General features: G+C 38.4%; 2 protein-coding genes, 2 long non-coding RNA genes and 1 other non-coding gene across 7 annotated transcripts; 2 read left to right on the top strand and 3 right to left on the bottom strand.

Annotated features, from left to right (window-relative positions):
• Window positions 1-290: 290 nt before the first annotated feature.
• LOC132131104 (SWI/SNF-related matrix-associated actin-dependent regulator of chromatin subfamily E member 1-related-like) lies at window positions 291-5835 on the bottom strand. The gene is made up of 8 exons (XM_059543041.1): window positions 5705-5835; window positions 5299-5520; window positions 3526-3646; window positions 3305-3360; window positions 3129-3195; window positions 2826-3041; window positions 2605-2737; window positions 291-778 (listed from the first exon to the last, which is right to left on the bottom strand). The coding sequence occupies exons 1-8, from the start codon at window positions 5780-5782 to the stop codon at window positions 766-768; spliced, it is 906 nt and encodes a 301-aa protein (XP_059399024.1). The 5' UTR covers window positions 5783-5835; the 3' UTR covers window positions 291-765.
• Window positions 5836-7816: 1981 nt separating this feature from the next.
• On the top strand, window positions 7817-12494 carry LOC132131138 (BTB/POZ domain-containing protein 2-like). 3 transcript variants are annotated; one of them, XM_059543116.1, is made up of 9 exons: window positions 7817-8556; window positions 8754-8873; window positions 9390-9546; window positions 9720-9825; window positions 9915-10112; window positions 10280-10472; window positions 10631-10718; window positions 10845-10991; window positions 11476-12494. In XM_059543116.1, exons 1-9 carry the CDS (start codon window positions 7964-7966, stop codon window positions 11635-11637), a joined length of 1764 nt encoding a protein of 587 aa, XP_059399099.1. In that variant the 5' UTR covers window positions 7817-7963; the 3' UTR covers window positions 11638-12494. The 3 variants fall into 3 exon arrangements, with proteins under 3 accessions (XP_059399099.1, XP_059399100.1, XP_059399101.1); XM_059543117.1 differs by having other exon boundaries at window positions 7818-8466; XM_059543118.1 differs by lacking the exon at window positions 8754-8873 and having other exon boundaries at window positions 7818-8466.
• A 689-nt stretch (window positions 12495-13183) lies between these two features.
• LOC132131769 (uncharacterized) lies at window positions 13184-15912 on the bottom strand. The gene is made up of 4 exons (XR_009428944.1): window positions 15812-15912; window positions 14172-14368; window positions 13707-14014; window positions 13184-13518 (listed from the first exon to the last, which is right to left on the bottom strand). It is a non-coding gene; the product is annotated as an uncharacterized LOC132131769 (long non-coding RNA).
• Window positions 13597-13662, bottom strand: LOC132132008 (small nucleolar RNA SNORD37). Its single transcript, XR_009428988.1, has one exon. It is a non-coding gene; the product is annotated as a small nucleolar RNA SNORD37 (small nucleolar RNA).
• Window positions 15913-16349: 437 nt separating the features above from the next.
• Window positions 16350-16740, top strand: LOC132131966 (uncharacterized). Its single transcript, XR_009428979.1, has 2 exons — window positions 16350-16457; window positions 16647-16740. It is a non-coding gene; the product is annotated as an uncharacterized LOC132131966 (long non-coding RNA).
• The last annotated feature ends 90 nt before the right edge of the window (window positions 16741-16830 follow it).

Here is a 16830-nt window from a genome sequence, read left to right as displayed (position 1 = left end):
GTATGTTGTGGCCAATGTCACCCTCTACTGGATAAACGTACATCTCAAAGCTGAATAATGTAATGGAATCATAAAAAAACAAAACAAAAAATTTAAAATAATTCTCCCAGACTTTGTTTTTTTTTTCATATTAAAATAATTGATACAATCCTGAAAAAAAAGAAATCCATTCAACTACACTAAAGCAGTGTAAACTCTTGACACCTGAAATATTTCAATGCTAAAATTCAGTTTCCCTTTGCAATGCCAACTGACTTATGGTTTGTTCAAAATGGAATGCAAGGAAAAACCAACATTATTTAGAAATTTTAATTCAGAAAACATAATGATTAGGAATGTTATTCAATGTTTAGATCATCATATTCATAAAATTCATGGAGCAATTCTCAAGAGGTTCTTGCAATCCACAGCACTGTGCAGCAAGGGTTCAGGTCACCCAATGTAAAGCGCTGCACTTTACATTTCATTACAACTTCATAAAGACAATATCACCTTGGAAAAAAAACATAGCATGCCTTTAAACCATGCTTTCCGTGTTTCTAAATGGATTTAGTCTTTCAATGAACTGCTGTATTTGTGAAAACAGCAATATGGTATTAGATTACATGTCAATGATTTTGAACAGTGTTACAAATTAGCTTATCGTCGAGTGAAAAAATCCCATTAAACCGCATGGCCTGTTACACCTTGTGAGGCAAAGCATAGGGGCCCAGGCCTTCCAAATGCTTGGGACGTTCAGATCCCTCCACAGCTATAGACATGTTTTCAAAGCTTCTCACTGGAGGAAAATAAAGAAGAAAAAGATGTCCATCAGATAACATGCTTACAGAGTCATAAATAAATCTCCAACAGCATATGTATGAATATGCAGTGGCGGACAGTAACAAAGTATTTTTAAATTCGTACTTTACTTAAGTACTTGAGTATTTTTCTTTTGGGAAACTTACACATTTAATTCCAAATTTTGTCATTTACACTTATTGGACACTTGAATTATCATCAACAATTAAAATTTTTGTTTAGGCCTATTTCTGTTGACATATAACAGAGTTAAAAGATTTTGAATATCTCTTTTTATACTTTCAATAGCCAGGAACAAAAGGTTTTTTAGGTTTTTAAAGTTTTTTTTCTGCATTTAACCCATCCGAAATGCACACACACACAGAGCAGTGAACACACACACACACACACACACACTGTGAGCACACACCCGGAGCAGTGGGCAGCCATTTATGCTGCGGCGCCCGGGGAGCAGTTGGGGGTTCGATGCCTTGCTCAAGGGCACCTAAGTCGTGGTATTGAAGGTGGAGAGAGAACTGTACATGCACTCCCCCCACCCACAATTCCTGCCGGCCCGGGACTCGAACTCACAACCTTTCGATTGGGAGTCCGACTCTCTAACCATTAGGCCACGACTTCCCTTAACTGATAAAGTGTAATAAAACAAATATTTTCGCAAGATGTTTCCTTTCCACTACTATGAAAGAACATGTTATGAAAAGCGAAATAATGAAGGAGAAAAAAAAAAGAAAAGATTTTGCCTGTTTTTACTTTTAATACTTAAGTACATTAGTTATTAAGTGGATAGTTCACCCAAAAATGAAATATCTGTCATCAATTCATGCTCAAGTTGACCCAAACCTTTCTTTCTTCTGTTGAACAATATTTTGAAGAATGTTGGTAACCAAACACTTGATGGTAGTAATTGCCTTCCATAGTATGAAAAAAACACTACTATGTAAGCTAATAACTTCCATCAACTGTTTGGTAGCTTCAACATGTCTTCATTATTTTCATGTTTGGGTGAACCTGTTATTACAGAATCTGTATTTTCCCTTAAGTAAGGCCTTTTCACACTCAACATGAAAATCTGTCACAATAAGACTTTTGAATCTAAACAATAGATCCCCATGGGGCTAAGAAGAGTATCCAAGAGAGAATAGAGTGGATGCTGAGTTCTTGTTATCATTAGTATCCAAGAACACATTTATTCTCACATGTTCTTTACACAGAATATCTTTTCTGTAAATTTCCCACTGAATTATGTGATCTGAAGAGCACTGTCCATTTTCTTCCATGTCCACGAGCGAGTCGGAGCGCTTTCAGATCTATCAATCTATCTGATCAATCATGTGATCATATCTCCTGCCCTTCCGTGTGAATATTAAATATTAAGAGAAACAATTTTTCTACATATGAAATATGAAAGCAAATTTTTTTATGCAGCTCATGGTATTTTCATAACAATAAAGCATGTTTATGACAAATGATAAGCAGGTATATTTTAAGATGTATTCTTGTAAGCGTTATATATAGTTTGGGTTTCTGGTGTAGAGCTAAACTTTATCTATCTTGATTTAATGCTGTGTATTGAGCAGCAGCCGATGTGAACTCTGTATAAGGGATACACGACTGAGGAAAAGTGCTTTGTTGGTCAGCGCCACCTAGCGTGCAGGGCGAGAATTAGAAGGCAGCGATCAATCTTTTAATGCTTGGTGTCAAAGCACCATTCGTTGGCGATTCGCCTTGCTTTATCGCGTTGCACTCAGTGTAAAAAGGCCTTTATGGTGCATAGTATCGCAAGCCAGAGGCAGAAATAGTTACCTGTCTAGGTGAGCCAAGAGCTCTTGTAGCTTGAGGACTAAGTTGCAATGCTCATGAGGCCTGCTCTCTAAAGCACTACTCAAGCGACTCAGGTACGAGTCCAGCGTTCCAATCGATGGCATCTCGCCCATGCCTGAGCAAAAAACAAAGCTGTTTCCCACTGCAACAAAAAAAAAGAATCAATCATGGTACTGGTATTATGGGCACAGTACAGTACTGACCTGGCAAAGGCACAGTGGCCAGGCTGTTGAGCAGTGTCTGTTTGATCGCCTGAAGGCGGCGCTGTAGAGCTTGCGTGCGCAGCTCATCCTGGCCCAGCTCAGCCTCCAGCCGCTCTTTAGCGCTGAACATGTCGGAAATGTGCTTCTGGAGAACCGCATTCTGCTCTTCGAACTCCACATTAGCCTTGCGCAGTCTCCGCAGCTCTGCTTCTCGTGCTGGGAAATGAGAAGTTTTAAGAATATAGCTTTCCACATTGATGTTTATGGTTTGTTCTAAGAAAGAAGAAAAAAAAAAAAACGTACCTTTGTTTTGGTCTAAAAATTCTTCTGTGAAAATAGGGACGTCAAATCTGGGCGTTAAGTCTGAGTTCTGAAAGGAAATTGTTTCATGAGGCAGGTTGCAAGAATAATTTCCACGCTTACTACTTCAGGAATGGGGCGAGAATGTTTGAGAATTCAGGCTTTGTTGGTATACTTACCTTAAAACCTGTAGACCCTGAACTGTTGGCATTGATAATGACAGAAGTCAACTCCTCTGTAAAACAAATAAACAAACAAATGATTCACTCTAAAACTAACATTTGTACCATTCCTAATTTTGAGTTGCAAATTATAGCAAACTCGTAAAAAAAACAAAAACAAAATCACCAGAAAAGTGCATGCAAATAACAACCCCTAAAAAGAGAGAGAGAATTTTTACCGCTCTTAATTCTCTTGTCCTGAACTTTTGCACATGTGATCTGATAAGCTTCACTTTTTTGATACTCCCTGAGTTCTCGTGCATACTGCATTTTGTCCCTTTCGGCTTCATCTAGGTACCGCTGTTTAAAAAAAAAAAAATTTTTTAATTCATTTTCATCAGGAGGATAATATTCCAAGGAAAAGTTCACCCAAAAATGCAAGTTTGCTGACAATTTATTCAGCCTCAGGCCATTTAAGGTGTAAGTGTAATCCAAAGCACTCCAGTACCACAACAAAAGCCGAAGAAGCGAAAAAAAAAAGCACCAAAATGCGACACTGCACTCCCTTGGGACCGCAGCAACACACCCGCCATGCGTGAAGTCGATTGGATGAATGGTTTTCCACGTAATAAAAATGCAAACATACAGAGATTCCTGCCTTTTTGATGCGCCGCAACAGCTAAAGTCGGTCTACAAAGTCACCATTGAAAATAATTAGAAATTTGTCTCAGTATGTCAAAAATAGAATGCAGGAGCAGTTTATTGTCGGGAATTGTCGACTGTCCACTGAACTGCATCCAGTGTAGACAGCATAATATGTTCTATTGTATTTTGTTGCAACACTGCGTCCGGTGTAGGCACGGTGTTGAGAGAAAAATATGTTCAGCCCCCTACCTCCGAAGCTTTGAATATTCGGTGTTGATTACTGCCTAAGCTTCGAAGCTCAAAAAATGGTATTTGGACCAGGCCTAATTAACCCAAGCAAAGTTTCTGATAACCTAACACATTGTACTTCTGGAGACTTCAGGGAGGTTGTATTTTTGGAAAATTGTGGCACTGGAGACTAAATGGATCCTGATGGATTCACACCGAATTCTTCACAATAATTCTTAATTCTTTTTAGTTTACATGTCACTTTTAGCTGAACGCAGGCAGCAAATGCTCTTTTGTGTCAGCTGTGCCACACGGATGTGCTGTTTTCTTTCAAATCAAAGAGTAAATTCATGTAGAAAATGTATCCTTGTGCTGCGGCTGACACTGAAGAGCATACGCTGCCTGTGTTGAGTTCATATTCTCCAAAATGGTGCTACGGTGATGTGGAGAGACACAGAGGAGACAAATTGTTGAATAAAGCCGTTATTTTTGTCTTCTTCGAATACAAAAAGTATTAAGATGATACTTTTCATACTTTTCTGGACCTTGACAGTGTAATTTACTTGGCAGTCTATGGGAAAGTCACAAGCCTCCCGGTTTTCATCCAAAATATCTTAAATTGTGTTCTGAAGACAAATGATGCTTTTACAGGTTGTGAACGATATGGGCTAAGATTTAATTTTGGGGTGAAGAAACCCTTAAACTTTGCGAATTCAAGTATTTTATTAGTATTAGTAATATGGAACTAGTAAAATAATGGAATTAGTAAAACGTGCTTGGAAAAAAAATATATGATCAGAATATCAATGTGCCTAATAATTATGAATGCATTGTAGTCAAAAGCAAATGTTGCTTTCCACTTCAAAATATGTTAATTAATGTACTGTAGTGGTGTGGATTACTTGGGGATTATTTTGATGTTTTTATCATCTGTTTAGACTCTCATTCTTACGTCACCCATGCACTGCAGAGGATCCACTGGTGAGCAAGTGAAGTAATGCTGAATTACTCAATCTATTCTAAAGAAGAAACAAACTCATGTATGGCCTGAAGGTGAGTAAATTTTAAATTTTGGGTGAACACTTATTTTAAGAGGAAACAAATGGACAGTTACACACACACACACACACACACAATACCTGTTTATCATGAGGAGCCAGACGGCTCCATTCTGCCCCAAGTCTCTTGGTAATTTCTGGGAAGGGAAGATCAGGGTGAAGTGCTCGGATGTGTTCCCGTCTCTCATTCAAGAAACGCACATAACCAGTAACCGGAGCCTTGGGGCCATTTGGTAAGACCTTCTTTCTCTTCTTCCCTTTTGGCCAGCCTCGCTTCTTTACTGGCTGTGAAGTCGATTGGTTCTGTAACAAATCAATTCAAATTGTTATGAATATATTAAAATATGGGAAGAGCGTTAAGGAAAATATCAGTGTGACTGACTATACTGACCACAAAAACCTTTTACAATGATGCAATTACATAGCTAAGGTACTTTGTGATACATAATCAAAATTATTGCAAAAGTCTAAGGAATCCTGATCTTACCTCCTCTTGAGCATTATCTGTGTGTTGAGAGTCTTTAGATGCAGGAGCATCAGTTTGCTCTTGCTTCACACCACCCATTTCATGAATTTCAATTAATTCTGGGACACACACAAACAAACAACAAAGGGTAGAAAAATTATTTTATACACACATACACCACACATACATATATATATATATATATATATATATATATATATATATATATATATATATAACCAATCAACAAAATTACATAAAAAGTAACTAAAATTAACAAAGAAAATACAAAAATACGATCAAAAATATTAGTAAAACAATTTTAGTATCTAAATGATACTAAAATAATGCTGTCTAAATAGACATCGTGTTTGTAAACACTGCCATTATTAAATAAATATAGTTGGTTTATATATTATGTGTTTTGTTTGCTTAAAATATGTAGTAGGTTGTATATTTGCAAACACAGATGCATGGGAGTGAGAGCTTGAGGTGCATATTAATGCTTAAAAATGACTTTTCTCTGCATCACCGGTTATTATTATTAGCTAAAGTAGCATAGTTGGCTAACTAGCCTCTGTTGAAGCGCACATTAAATAAATAAATAAATGGCGTCCTCATTACGACAGATTATTTATTTATATTTTTACATATCTATATATATTTATCAAAATCTCCCGCTCGTTTAATACACAATACTTCCACTTACCTAAATTAATGCCTTTTTTCTTAACGCAAACGCTAGCTCAGCCACAAACCTTAGTCTGATTGACAGTTCCTTGGTGGTTTTGATTGGTTTGCGGGTTTGGGTAGGCGGGGCGAATGGCAACGTGCTTCATTTGCATTACGCATGACTGAAAATAAAGTTATTTTTATTGAGTTTTAAAGCATTTGTCCATTTTCTGCTATAACTACTCAATTATATTCAACAGTTGGGCCACTAATTATGGAATAAATATATAATAATATTAATATATGAATCAATTAAGTCATATTTTCGTACAGGTAGCATACCCTTTATTTTCTTCCATTAAAAAGTTATTTGACCCAAACAAAATTATGTTTAAAAACTAGATGCATCACATAAATGAATATCCAATGATATTCCATGACTTTTCCAGCACTTCACCAGCATTCATGATAAAGTAGAAGCCTATTAAATCATTTCATAGGCTAGAGAGATTGTTGGAAATTTACACTGATTTGTCAGTTAAATCATGAATACTTATTAGTGTCTTCCAAATGCCCAATAAGACCCTCACGAAAATTAACCAAACTACAGTACAGTACCACTACAGTAACCATGGTTTAACTAGTATTTATTTATTTTTTGCCATAAAACCAACTACAAAATTACTACACTTGCAGTAAATTACAACAGCACTTTTTATGCCTAATTATGGCTCTGTAATAAAACTGTAGTAGTACATTAGTAAATACAAAATGTATACCGTGGGAGAAATAATGAAGTATGATTTTAGAAAGAATATTTCCCAAATTAAATAATTGGCTTTTATTGTCACTGTACTGAAGTTAAGGCAAACTATTATTAAGATCAGCAATATATTGTTTACACTACTCCATGATGTTAATTCATTGTATATTCCTAATAATTACTTGTATCTTAACTTGTATTATTATTTCATTATCGTTATTATTGTAATAGGCATTACAAAGGTGCTTGGGTCAACTGCTGTTAATGATATTTCACTGGTTCGCAGTAAAATTTTACACTAAACAGATATCTAGCCAACTCGGGAAGGAACTGATGAATGTATAATAAATAAGTGAATGAGTGAATTAATTAATTGAGTGATTTAAGATTTGACGTAATTCACATTTTTAAAATTCACATAAATATCTATTACAAATAATTAATAATAAAAAAATTTTGGATATAATGATTTACTTAAAAAAAAAGAAAAGAAATCTGAAAATTTGCACTCGTTGATTGATTCTACAGTATTATTGAACGTAAATGTTCACATTTACACTACTCAAATGGTTAAGCTAATTTCAAACACTTAATTTTTGTCCATGTGGGAAAAGTCACTCTCTTAGTTTCATGCCACTTTCCACAGTCACACTTCCTAAAATGAAAACTTTCCACGCACGCTTGCCTCCACTCTAATAAAGCGTTGGATGGAGAATAAAACGGTCACAACCTAAACATGAAAACTACAATTAATTGTAAGAAGGAAGGCCGAGTTAATTAAAAGGGGGCTCGGTGATGTTCGAGTCTCTCGTGGAAAGGCAATCATTTGGCCAGTATTTCTGGTTATGCGCTGTTGTGTGTATTTATTCCAGCAGAGCCTGCAGTGTTCACCATCCAAGATGGCTGCGGGTGAAAGCAATAGCAGATCCTCATGTCTAAACTTGTCTACTTCGGGGCCGCTTGGCAATGCACCGCCGAGCAACAGCGCTCATTCCTCACCCGCAAGCAACAGGGGAGCCGTGGGTGCAGCCGTTGGGATGAACCGGGGCGCGGGGAACGCGAACCCTCGGTCAGGCCCGGAGAACGGCGGAGGCGCCGAGTCTGCGGTGAGGAGCACGCCGAGCGCGCAGAACCCTCCCCGGCAGTCGGTCGCTCAGAGCGGAGCGACTTCAGGCGCTGCGTCAAACATGACGGCGACACCATCATCATCCTCCTCCTCATCTACCGCGTCCACCTCCGTCGACGCGTCCGCTGCCGTCTCCTCGCTTCCCAGCAGCCCGGCTTCAGTTTTGGTTTATCGAGAGCCGGTCTACAACTGGCAAGCGACAAAAAGTACAGTGAAAGAAAGGTTTGCATTTTTGTTTAACAACGAAGTGCTAAGTGACGTCCATTTTTTGGTTGGGAAGGGAATGGGAGTGCAGCGCATTCCAGCGCACAGGTAGGGATGAATAGCGGTCTGTTTGTATGTTTTACTGGAGTAATTTTTGAATCATTCTGTATTTTGCAATAAACTAAACTTATGGCAAACTCTCCCGCTCGATGGATATAAACTAAAGTATTTGTCTCGGCGAGGATAAATCAATATTTAATCCTCAAATGGCCGTATTTACAGCCCGGTCCCGTTGCTCTTCGCAGATTTGCTCTCGCTGTGGGAAGTGCCGTGTTTGATGCCATGTTCAACGGTGGCATGGCAACAACGTCGACCGAAATTGAACTGCCAGATGTGGAACCGGCTGCATTTCTAGCCCTTCTCAAGTAAGAATGGGCCGCGGAATGCTGCGCTGCACGCTTAATGCTGTGTCCTGCTCTTCTTTGTGTTGACCTCTGTTTGTCATAACGTCCTTCAGATGCCCTCTGCCATGTAACTGCAGTCAGCAGACCCTTGCAAACATTTAAACATTTGCCATGGCATATACACGTGATTTCCGCCGACATACCATACAGTTTCTGTTCCCACTATTACCCAACATTCTGAATTCTGGATTCTTTGTTAGTTTTTAAATGATTGTGCTGGCTAATAAACCTTGGCGGAAATAAACCGTGGTAAATGTTTGCAATAAATCAGAACTTTGAAATATATTAGCCTTTGTTGACAGAAGCTATAAGTCTCAAACCAACAATTAAACTGGGATCAATATCGTATGTCCCTTTATGTCTGTGTTCCTATCTATCTATCTATCTATCTATCTATCTATCTATCTATCTATCTATCATTGTCTTTCTGTGAACTGGCAAGTCCATAGTATTTTTTTTTTCCTTTTGCAATTGCAGATTTTTATACTCTGATGAAGTGCAAATTGGACCAGAGACCGTTATGACCACGCTATACACTGCCAAAAAGTATGCAGTACCTGCGCTCGAAGCCCACTGCGTTGAATTCTTAAAGAAAAACCTACGTGCTGACAATGCGTTTATGTTGCTCACACAGGTAATCACAGGGTTGATATTGGCACTAGGAACTGACATGTTGGACGGCACCTTTGATTCCCTTTTAAATCCTAGCAAACAGCACCTCAAGCTTATTGAGTGTGTTTGTTGTCTGCTTTTTTTGCACGCAGTCTATTACAGATTATATGAAAACACAGTTCCTTTTGCTTTCAGGCACGGCTTTTTGATGAGCCCCAGCTGGCTAGTCTATGCTTAGAAAATATCGACAAGAACACCGCTGATGCGCTAGCCGCCGAGGGCTTTACGGATGTCGACCTCGGTATTGCTCTTAAGTATCAAATATCACAACAAAATACAATCAGAAGAGTGAGTCAAAAAATAGAGCCTATTGTGTTCCCTCCGGTGCAGACACTCTCATGGCAGTCCTGGAGAGAGATACGCTGGGGGTACGGGAAGTCCGTCTCTTTGGGGCTGCGGTACGTTGGGCAGAAGCTGAGGCCCAAAGACAACAGTTACAGCCCACGCCGGAGAACAAGCGTAGAATGTTGGGAAAAGCGATTTCCCTTATTCGCTTCCCGCTCATGACTATTGAAGAGTTTGCAGCAGGTAATTTTCATCAGATCCTTGATTATGAAACCATTTCTGAATGCTTTTCTGACAAGTGGATCTGCAGTATTTCAATTGTCTGGCTAAGCTAAAAGGCTAGTGATAGCTACTTTAGCTTCCTGAGTGGCACTAGCCATAGCGCTAAACCTTGTGTGTGTGGGCGATAGGTCCAGCTCAGTCTGGTATACTCACAGACCGGGAGGTGGTCAGTCTGTTCCTGCATTTTACTGTCAATCCGAAACCACACGTAGAGTTTATTGACCGACCTCGCTGTTGCCTCCGGGGGAAAGAGTGCAGCATCACGCGCTTCAGTCAAGTGGAGAGCCGCTGGGGCTACAGCGGAACCAGTGACCGCATCCGGTAAGGTTTTTTTTTTTTTTTTTTTTTTAAACCATTGATTGAGAAAGTGCTGAGACACTAAATGGGAACATGGATTTGATCCCAGTCATTTTATGTACCTTATATAGGTGGAATGTTAAAAACTGTTGTCATAAAATTTGCATTCAAATTCCTCACAGGTTTTCTGTGAACCGCAGAATATTTGTGGTGGGATTTGGGCTCTATGGGTCCATACATGGTCCAACTGATTATCAGGTCAACATCCAGGTGAGAACCAAGCTCTTTTTCCTTATTTCAACCATGAACTGCCTGGAGAGTATGTTTACTGATGGTGGGAGTGTGAAAATGTGGCAGTACGTGTGTGGTAATGGTGCATATTTTCCTCAAATCTAGATTATACATACAGACAGCAACACCGTTCTTGGTCAGAACGATACAGGCTTTAGCTGCGACGGAACGGCCAGTACCTTCCGAGTCATGTTCAAGGAGCCGGTGGAAATTCTTCCCAGTGTCAACTACATTGCCTGCGCCACCCTCAAGGTAAAACAGACTCAAAATTTGAGTATCAGCCCATCTATATGCTAAAATGGTATTTTAATACCACCTGACACCTATGAGCAATGGAAAGTAACAAATCATGGTTCCTCGCGTCTTCAGTTTCAATAATACTAGCTAATACTTCATTAATTAAAGTCTACTGGCTATTAATTATCATTGGCAAAATACATGATTTTTTATTGGAATCTATAGGATCTGGAATTTTGTGTGAGAGAAAAAGATTTTGCCATACAGATTTTGCATCGTGTTCAAATTGGTCAAGCAAATTCATTGCATTTACCAACAGAAAGCTGTTTGGTTTTAAAGGTGACTTATTTGTGAGCTGTGCTTCCAACATTGCTACGCTATTGGACAATGGACCTATCTATTCCTTGAAATCCTTCTGTGATAAATAATCATTTTTCTGCATCATTTAATACAGTATTTCATGTATTATAAATGAACCTTTGATGGAATGCTTTTGCAGGGACCAGATTCTCATTATGGGACCAAGGGAATGCGTAAAGTCACCCACGAAGCCCCCGCTACTGGTACCAAGACCTGCTTTACATTCTGCTATGCTGCAGGCAATAACAATGGCACTTCTGTAGAGGATGGACAAATCCCGGAGGTCATCTTCTACACATAATGACCAAGCAGAATCTCATGATTATGGACTCTTGCATTGCATTGTGTGGCCAATTCACCTGTCTCTGTGTAGACCGGTGACCAAATACTGATCTCTCATTTCTAAAGGCTTTTGTTTTTAAGATTTGAAGCATGAGAATTCAGTACTTTGAAAGTGTACTTAGGGTACCAATTCTGTTTTCTACCCAAGTAGCACCACATAGTTCCACCTTGATGTTATGACCAGCCAATGTCATTGCTAATTAACGAATAGGTGAACTTCTTCATTGCAGTGATTTACCACAGGTACAGTTCAACTCTAGAGGTAACTCTTTTCTGTTTGTATTTATTTGAGTGTTGATAAGTGGGGTTTCTTTTGGTCTCACCTTTGAGCCTTGATTGCTCAATGCTCATCAGTCTTTCAAGTCGCACTGATGCACTTCAGCCCCAGGCGCAACCGTAAGTTTGGGTAAAGTACACTACATCTCGATTAAGATGTCAATTCATTGTAAAATTGACTATGTACCCGTTTTGAGTGGCTTGCACCCCTCGCTAGAGGTGAAACACCATTTCTTTGACAGCAGTGTGAACAGTAGATGTTTATAAGGTGTTGTTTTACCATAGTTGCCCTTCTAGTTAATAGTGATTAAACAAGCACTTGCATTCACTATGCCATTGTATAAAAGCTCTGAAGTATTGACTCCAGTGGACACATTACTATTACAGATCCTGAATATTCTTTTCTTGAGATGTTGATATAAAATGAACAGGAAACAGCTTCATGAATGTATCAATGCTTACCTTGTAAGCGCTGTAAATATGTCCTTGTCTTGTTTCTGTATGTTTAATTAAAGTCTGCACCCCTAGTTCGGGTCACAATGGATCAATTTATGCAGCATATACACACAATAGTGAATACTAAGAGCTTGTTTTTGAGTGGCATTTGCTTATATAAAAATTGTTACAATTTATTTTTTTGACTTGGTTACTGAGCAAAATCATATGAGGCTGACTTCCAAGTCTAGGGTTCCTTCTCAAATGGATATACATCTTTTTGCCCGCCAAGTTAGATTGCTTTGAAACTAGCACTCACATTCACCCTTTGTTGTTCCGACCTCAAATGTGTGACAGGTACTTAAGTATAATATTTTGATGGGTTTTATACGTACTAATAACAGGGATTGCCTTAGCAGGTAGTGCTGATTAGAGTTAACATGCAATCAATCAACTTTGACTAATGGACCCTAGTCAGAATAGATGACATATTTAACATGATACAAATGGAAAAAAAACAGGAGTGATAACACTAAAGTACGTGCAGGTCGAAAAGACCTTACATTAATCCCTCATTTACATTCAAATGATTTTTTTACAGCCTAAAATCCTGAAATGAAGTCCGTTTTACTTTGAAATGGAAACTGAAGACTTATAATAACCTAGTATGCACATACATACTACACCTGAATACATTCTCATTATGGCATATCAAAACCTTACCACTTAAATCCACTTATCAATATTTCAGGCTTACAAAGTTTCTCATGACAAAAACATTTTTACTTTGAGGTAGGTTGCTAATATCTTTTAATACTACAGCAAGCACACAATGTCCATATGTATTAGGATACAAGCCATGTACACAGTACATAAATTGTGCAATTGTATTTGACAGTTTAAGCACAAAACATTAATTTCCAATTTTACTAGGAACATGGAAAAACCACAATTGCCTGTCGGTCCATAATACAATAAGGCATTTTAAAACCACAGTCATATCTTGACTTTACGGTTTGAATTCATCTAAATCTCCAAAGTGTTCGTCTTGCCCTCAGTATTTAATCTTATGTCCATCTTCTCAATCGGTTTAGAGGTTTCCCTCGAAGTTTGTGATGGCATCAAATATCTACACAGTGGAAAAAGTGAATTCCATAAAATATCCATATTTAGGAGTCAAACAATCCAAAGTAGTTCACAACAGCCATGTCAGACTGAAATTTTTCATCAAGACAATCAGGTCAAAGTGAAGAATTTTTAAATCATCATAAATGGCTTGGATAACATATGTTAGCACTCAAAGTGCAGATTACTCACTTTTAAAATGGGGTCCATGATCAAATGGGCAAGTTCTGGGAAGCTTTTTCCATCTGGTGTGGCAGACTTGCTACACTTCCCAGAGGAAGGGTTAATGTACCTGTAAGAAATGGTCACTTTACATAAAGAAATTACATTTGATTCAGTTGTGTTGTTCTTTTGGGTTTTTCCTAGCTCACCCGTCTTCCCAAAGCTTTAAGTTCTCCACCTTCTTGCACCATTCAGCTGGTCCCAGCTGTGCTTCACCATTTGCAGCAAACTGCTTCAAAGTGAAAGCAGTCCAGATCCAAAGCCAATAGTACCAACGACTGGATCAATCTTAGAGCGGGATATTAAAAAGTACACTTAACTTACTTTAAAAACATTTTTGGACAATTAGTCTAAAATTAAACCACAAGATAGTGTAGAAGGATATGTTATTTGAAAAATCTAAAAGGTCCCATGAGCGAGCCATGAGGAACTCACCACAATGTTGCCCATGGGTCCATTCTCATCCTTGCCATAGGTGGAGATGATCATGTTGACGTTCTCGAATGAAAGCGCTGAAAGGTTTGGTACAGCTCTTCAGGGCCCAGCTGCAGCTCTAGCAATGCATGGTCCATCTTGTTCATCATCAATACTGGCTTTAACCTCTCACCAATGGGCCTGTACGAGCATAGTCTCTGCACGCGCACACACACCTGCAAGACAGCAAGTTTTATAATTATTTAATAAATATGCCAGACAATCATGCAACATTTCATAAGTCAAATAATATAATATCTGGCTGCTCTCATATTTGGCACCTTACACTCTTAAAAATAAAAGGTTCTTTATTGGAATCTAGGGTTCCATGAAGAACCTTTAACATTCATGGAATCTTTCCACTGCACAGTAGTTAACCATAAAAGATTATAAAAAAAAAAAAAGTTCTAAGAGTGGTTTACTGAAAGGCTCTGACATAGTGATAACACTTGTTGCCTTCTCTAGTGCAGCTCAACCAGGTCTCGTCCCATTCGTCAATATTTGTGATATCACAAATCCCGGAAAACATGCGTTGTAGTTCACATGAGTTGTTAATGGTGGTTTTTGAAATGTGTTTTGTTAGGGAAGTAGCTTAGTGGTTAGAGTTTGACTCTTAACCCTAGGGTTGTAGGTTCGAGTCTCAGGCCGGCAATACCATGACTTAGGTGCCCTTGAGCAAGGCACCGAACCCCCAACTGCTCTCCGGGCCCCACAGCGTAAATGGCTGCCCACTGCTCTGGGTGTGTGTTCACAGTGTGTGTGCGCACTTTGGATGGGTTATATGCATAGCACAAATTCTGAGTATGGGTCACCATACTAGGCTGTATGTCACGTTCACTTAAACAAAATACCTAGTTTTTAATTGGACTTTGAGCCTTGTAACTTTGCAGATCTTTTTTATGCTTGAACAGCAACATTACAGACTTACTAAAGTTGAAGTGGAATAGCATAATAGCACCCCTTTAAGAAAGAATAGTTTACCATAATGTGCACTCAATCCCAACAGTACCAATGATTTTGGACTAAATAATGACTACTAATCGGCCTGGATGCATAAAGGTACAAATTATGCAGGACCAAAGCTACGTTTAGGTTTTACTCCTTTAAAATGTAATGTGAACACACAATTCTAACAAATCTCTGAGCAGTGGCTGTCATTTAAGTAAAAGGCAGATTGTGCTATTTATTTCAGTGACAATGAACAGTAATAGCTCACGTGATCTCAAAATGGCAGCACCCACGAGGAGCATGTAAAATGAAATTATAGATTGATATATCTTGGGTAATCATTTTATACTAGTGTACATTTAGGTAGCTACAGTAACTTTTGCAAAACTTTATTTACAAAAAAGTACTGCAAACTAAGAAGTTATTGAAAATGATTAACTTATCAACATTTCTTTTCAACAGTAAATGTACATATGAACTTCTAGAATAGGTAGGATTTAATTCACATGCTAGTCACTGCTTCACAAGTGGCTCGTGCAGCATCCTCACTATTAAATCAAATTCAGCCACTCCAAGCAATTAAATCGTGACAAAATGTCACACTTCAGAATATTATTAACGCATAAAATAAATAACATCATATTTCGACTTACCATTTTGACCGATGTTTTTGGATTCGTTTAATGGCGCAACGTTGCTACACAGTCGGGGAAAAGACCGATGACTTCAACTCTCATGAATATATATCAAGCGCCGCGTATGTACGTGATGACGTCGGGACACTGCTCACATTTAAAGGTGTAGCATCACTCAATATCGCAACGCTGATAAAATATAATTTAATTACAGTAAATTATAGCCACATGTAATGGTACAAATTGAAATAAATTAATAATTGAAACATTTTACACCGATTCCTTCCTAGAATAAAATAGGCATTCGGCCAGCAGATGGAGCCTCATTACAACATTTTGTCACGTCTGGCAAACTATCAGGTTAGACGCCATATTGAATTTAACGCCAATAAAATGTTTTTAAACTTTCAAATATTAAGTTTACTTTTTACTTACTGTGACTTTTTTTGGCAAACGCATACAATCTGTACAAAAACACACAAGAACTTGATTGTTTTTTTAATAGGATTATTTAGCCTTTTTATTATCAAAGACATCCTTATTAATCAATTACCTTTTAAAGCCAGGATGTTTAACGCCCTCAGACATCCTTGTAGAACTGGACTTACCTGTAAGATTTACATTCAATGGCAGTACTGTAACCCTCCAAACTGCAGAATAAACAGTATGTTACATATGGATTGAATATGTGATTCAGCACATTGCATGCTTTGGCTCAGGTCATGCATTTGCTTTGAAGCCAAGGGCATAAGAGCAGCTTGATGTATGCACTCAATAATGACAGATTTTGCACTTCAGAGCAAGAAAGTTTCATTTCTAAACACTTTGTGCTCTATTTTTGTTTGTATTGCAGACTGTTATACAGGTTCAAGGGGCTGGAGCATGCAGATGGCTACAGCACCCACGCGGATTGCATGTGAAGTTGAGAATAAAAATATACAACTGAATTTGAGCTCTTACTGTCTATGCAACAACAGTCTTCAATATTGTTGAGAGGTGTACGGGAGGAAGAAGAGACTGCAACCAAGTCAAGGTAA

Source organism: Carassius carassius, chromosome 48 (genome assembly GCF_963082965.1).
Source record: "Carassius carassius chromosome 48, fCarCar2.1, whole genome shotgun sequence".
NCBI classification, from domain to species: Eukaryota; Metazoa; Chordata; class Actinopteri; order Cypriniformes; family Cyprinidae; genus Carassius; species Carassius carassius.
This window is presented reverse-complemented; position numbering and strand designations above follow the sequence as displayed.

Coding starts and splice junctions, on each gene's coding strand:
- LOC132131104 (XM_059543041.1), bottom strand. CDS start 5,782: ATGGGTGGTGTGAAGCAAGAGCAAACTGATGCTCCTGCATCTAAAGAC. Junction 3,647..5,298: donor TGGCTCCTCATGATAAACAG/GTATTGTGTGTG, acceptor TTTTTTAAACAG/CGGTACCTAGATGAAGCCGA. Junction 3,196..3,304: donor CAGGGTCTACAGGTTTTAAG/GTAAGTATACCA, acceptor ATTTCCTTTCAG/AACTCAGACTTAACGCCCAG.
- LOC132131138 (XM_059543116.1), top strand. CDS start 7,964: ATGCGCTGTTGTGTGTATTTATTCCAGCAGAGCCTGCAGTGTTCACCA. Junction 9,826..9,914: donor CTTTACGGATGTCGACCTCG/GTATTGCTCTTA, acceptor CCTCCGGTGCAG/ACACTCTCATGGCAGTCCTG. Junction 10,473..10,630: donor GGAACCAGTGACCGCATCCG/GTAAGGTTTTTT, acceptor AATTCCTCACAG/GTTTTCTGTGAACCGCAGAA.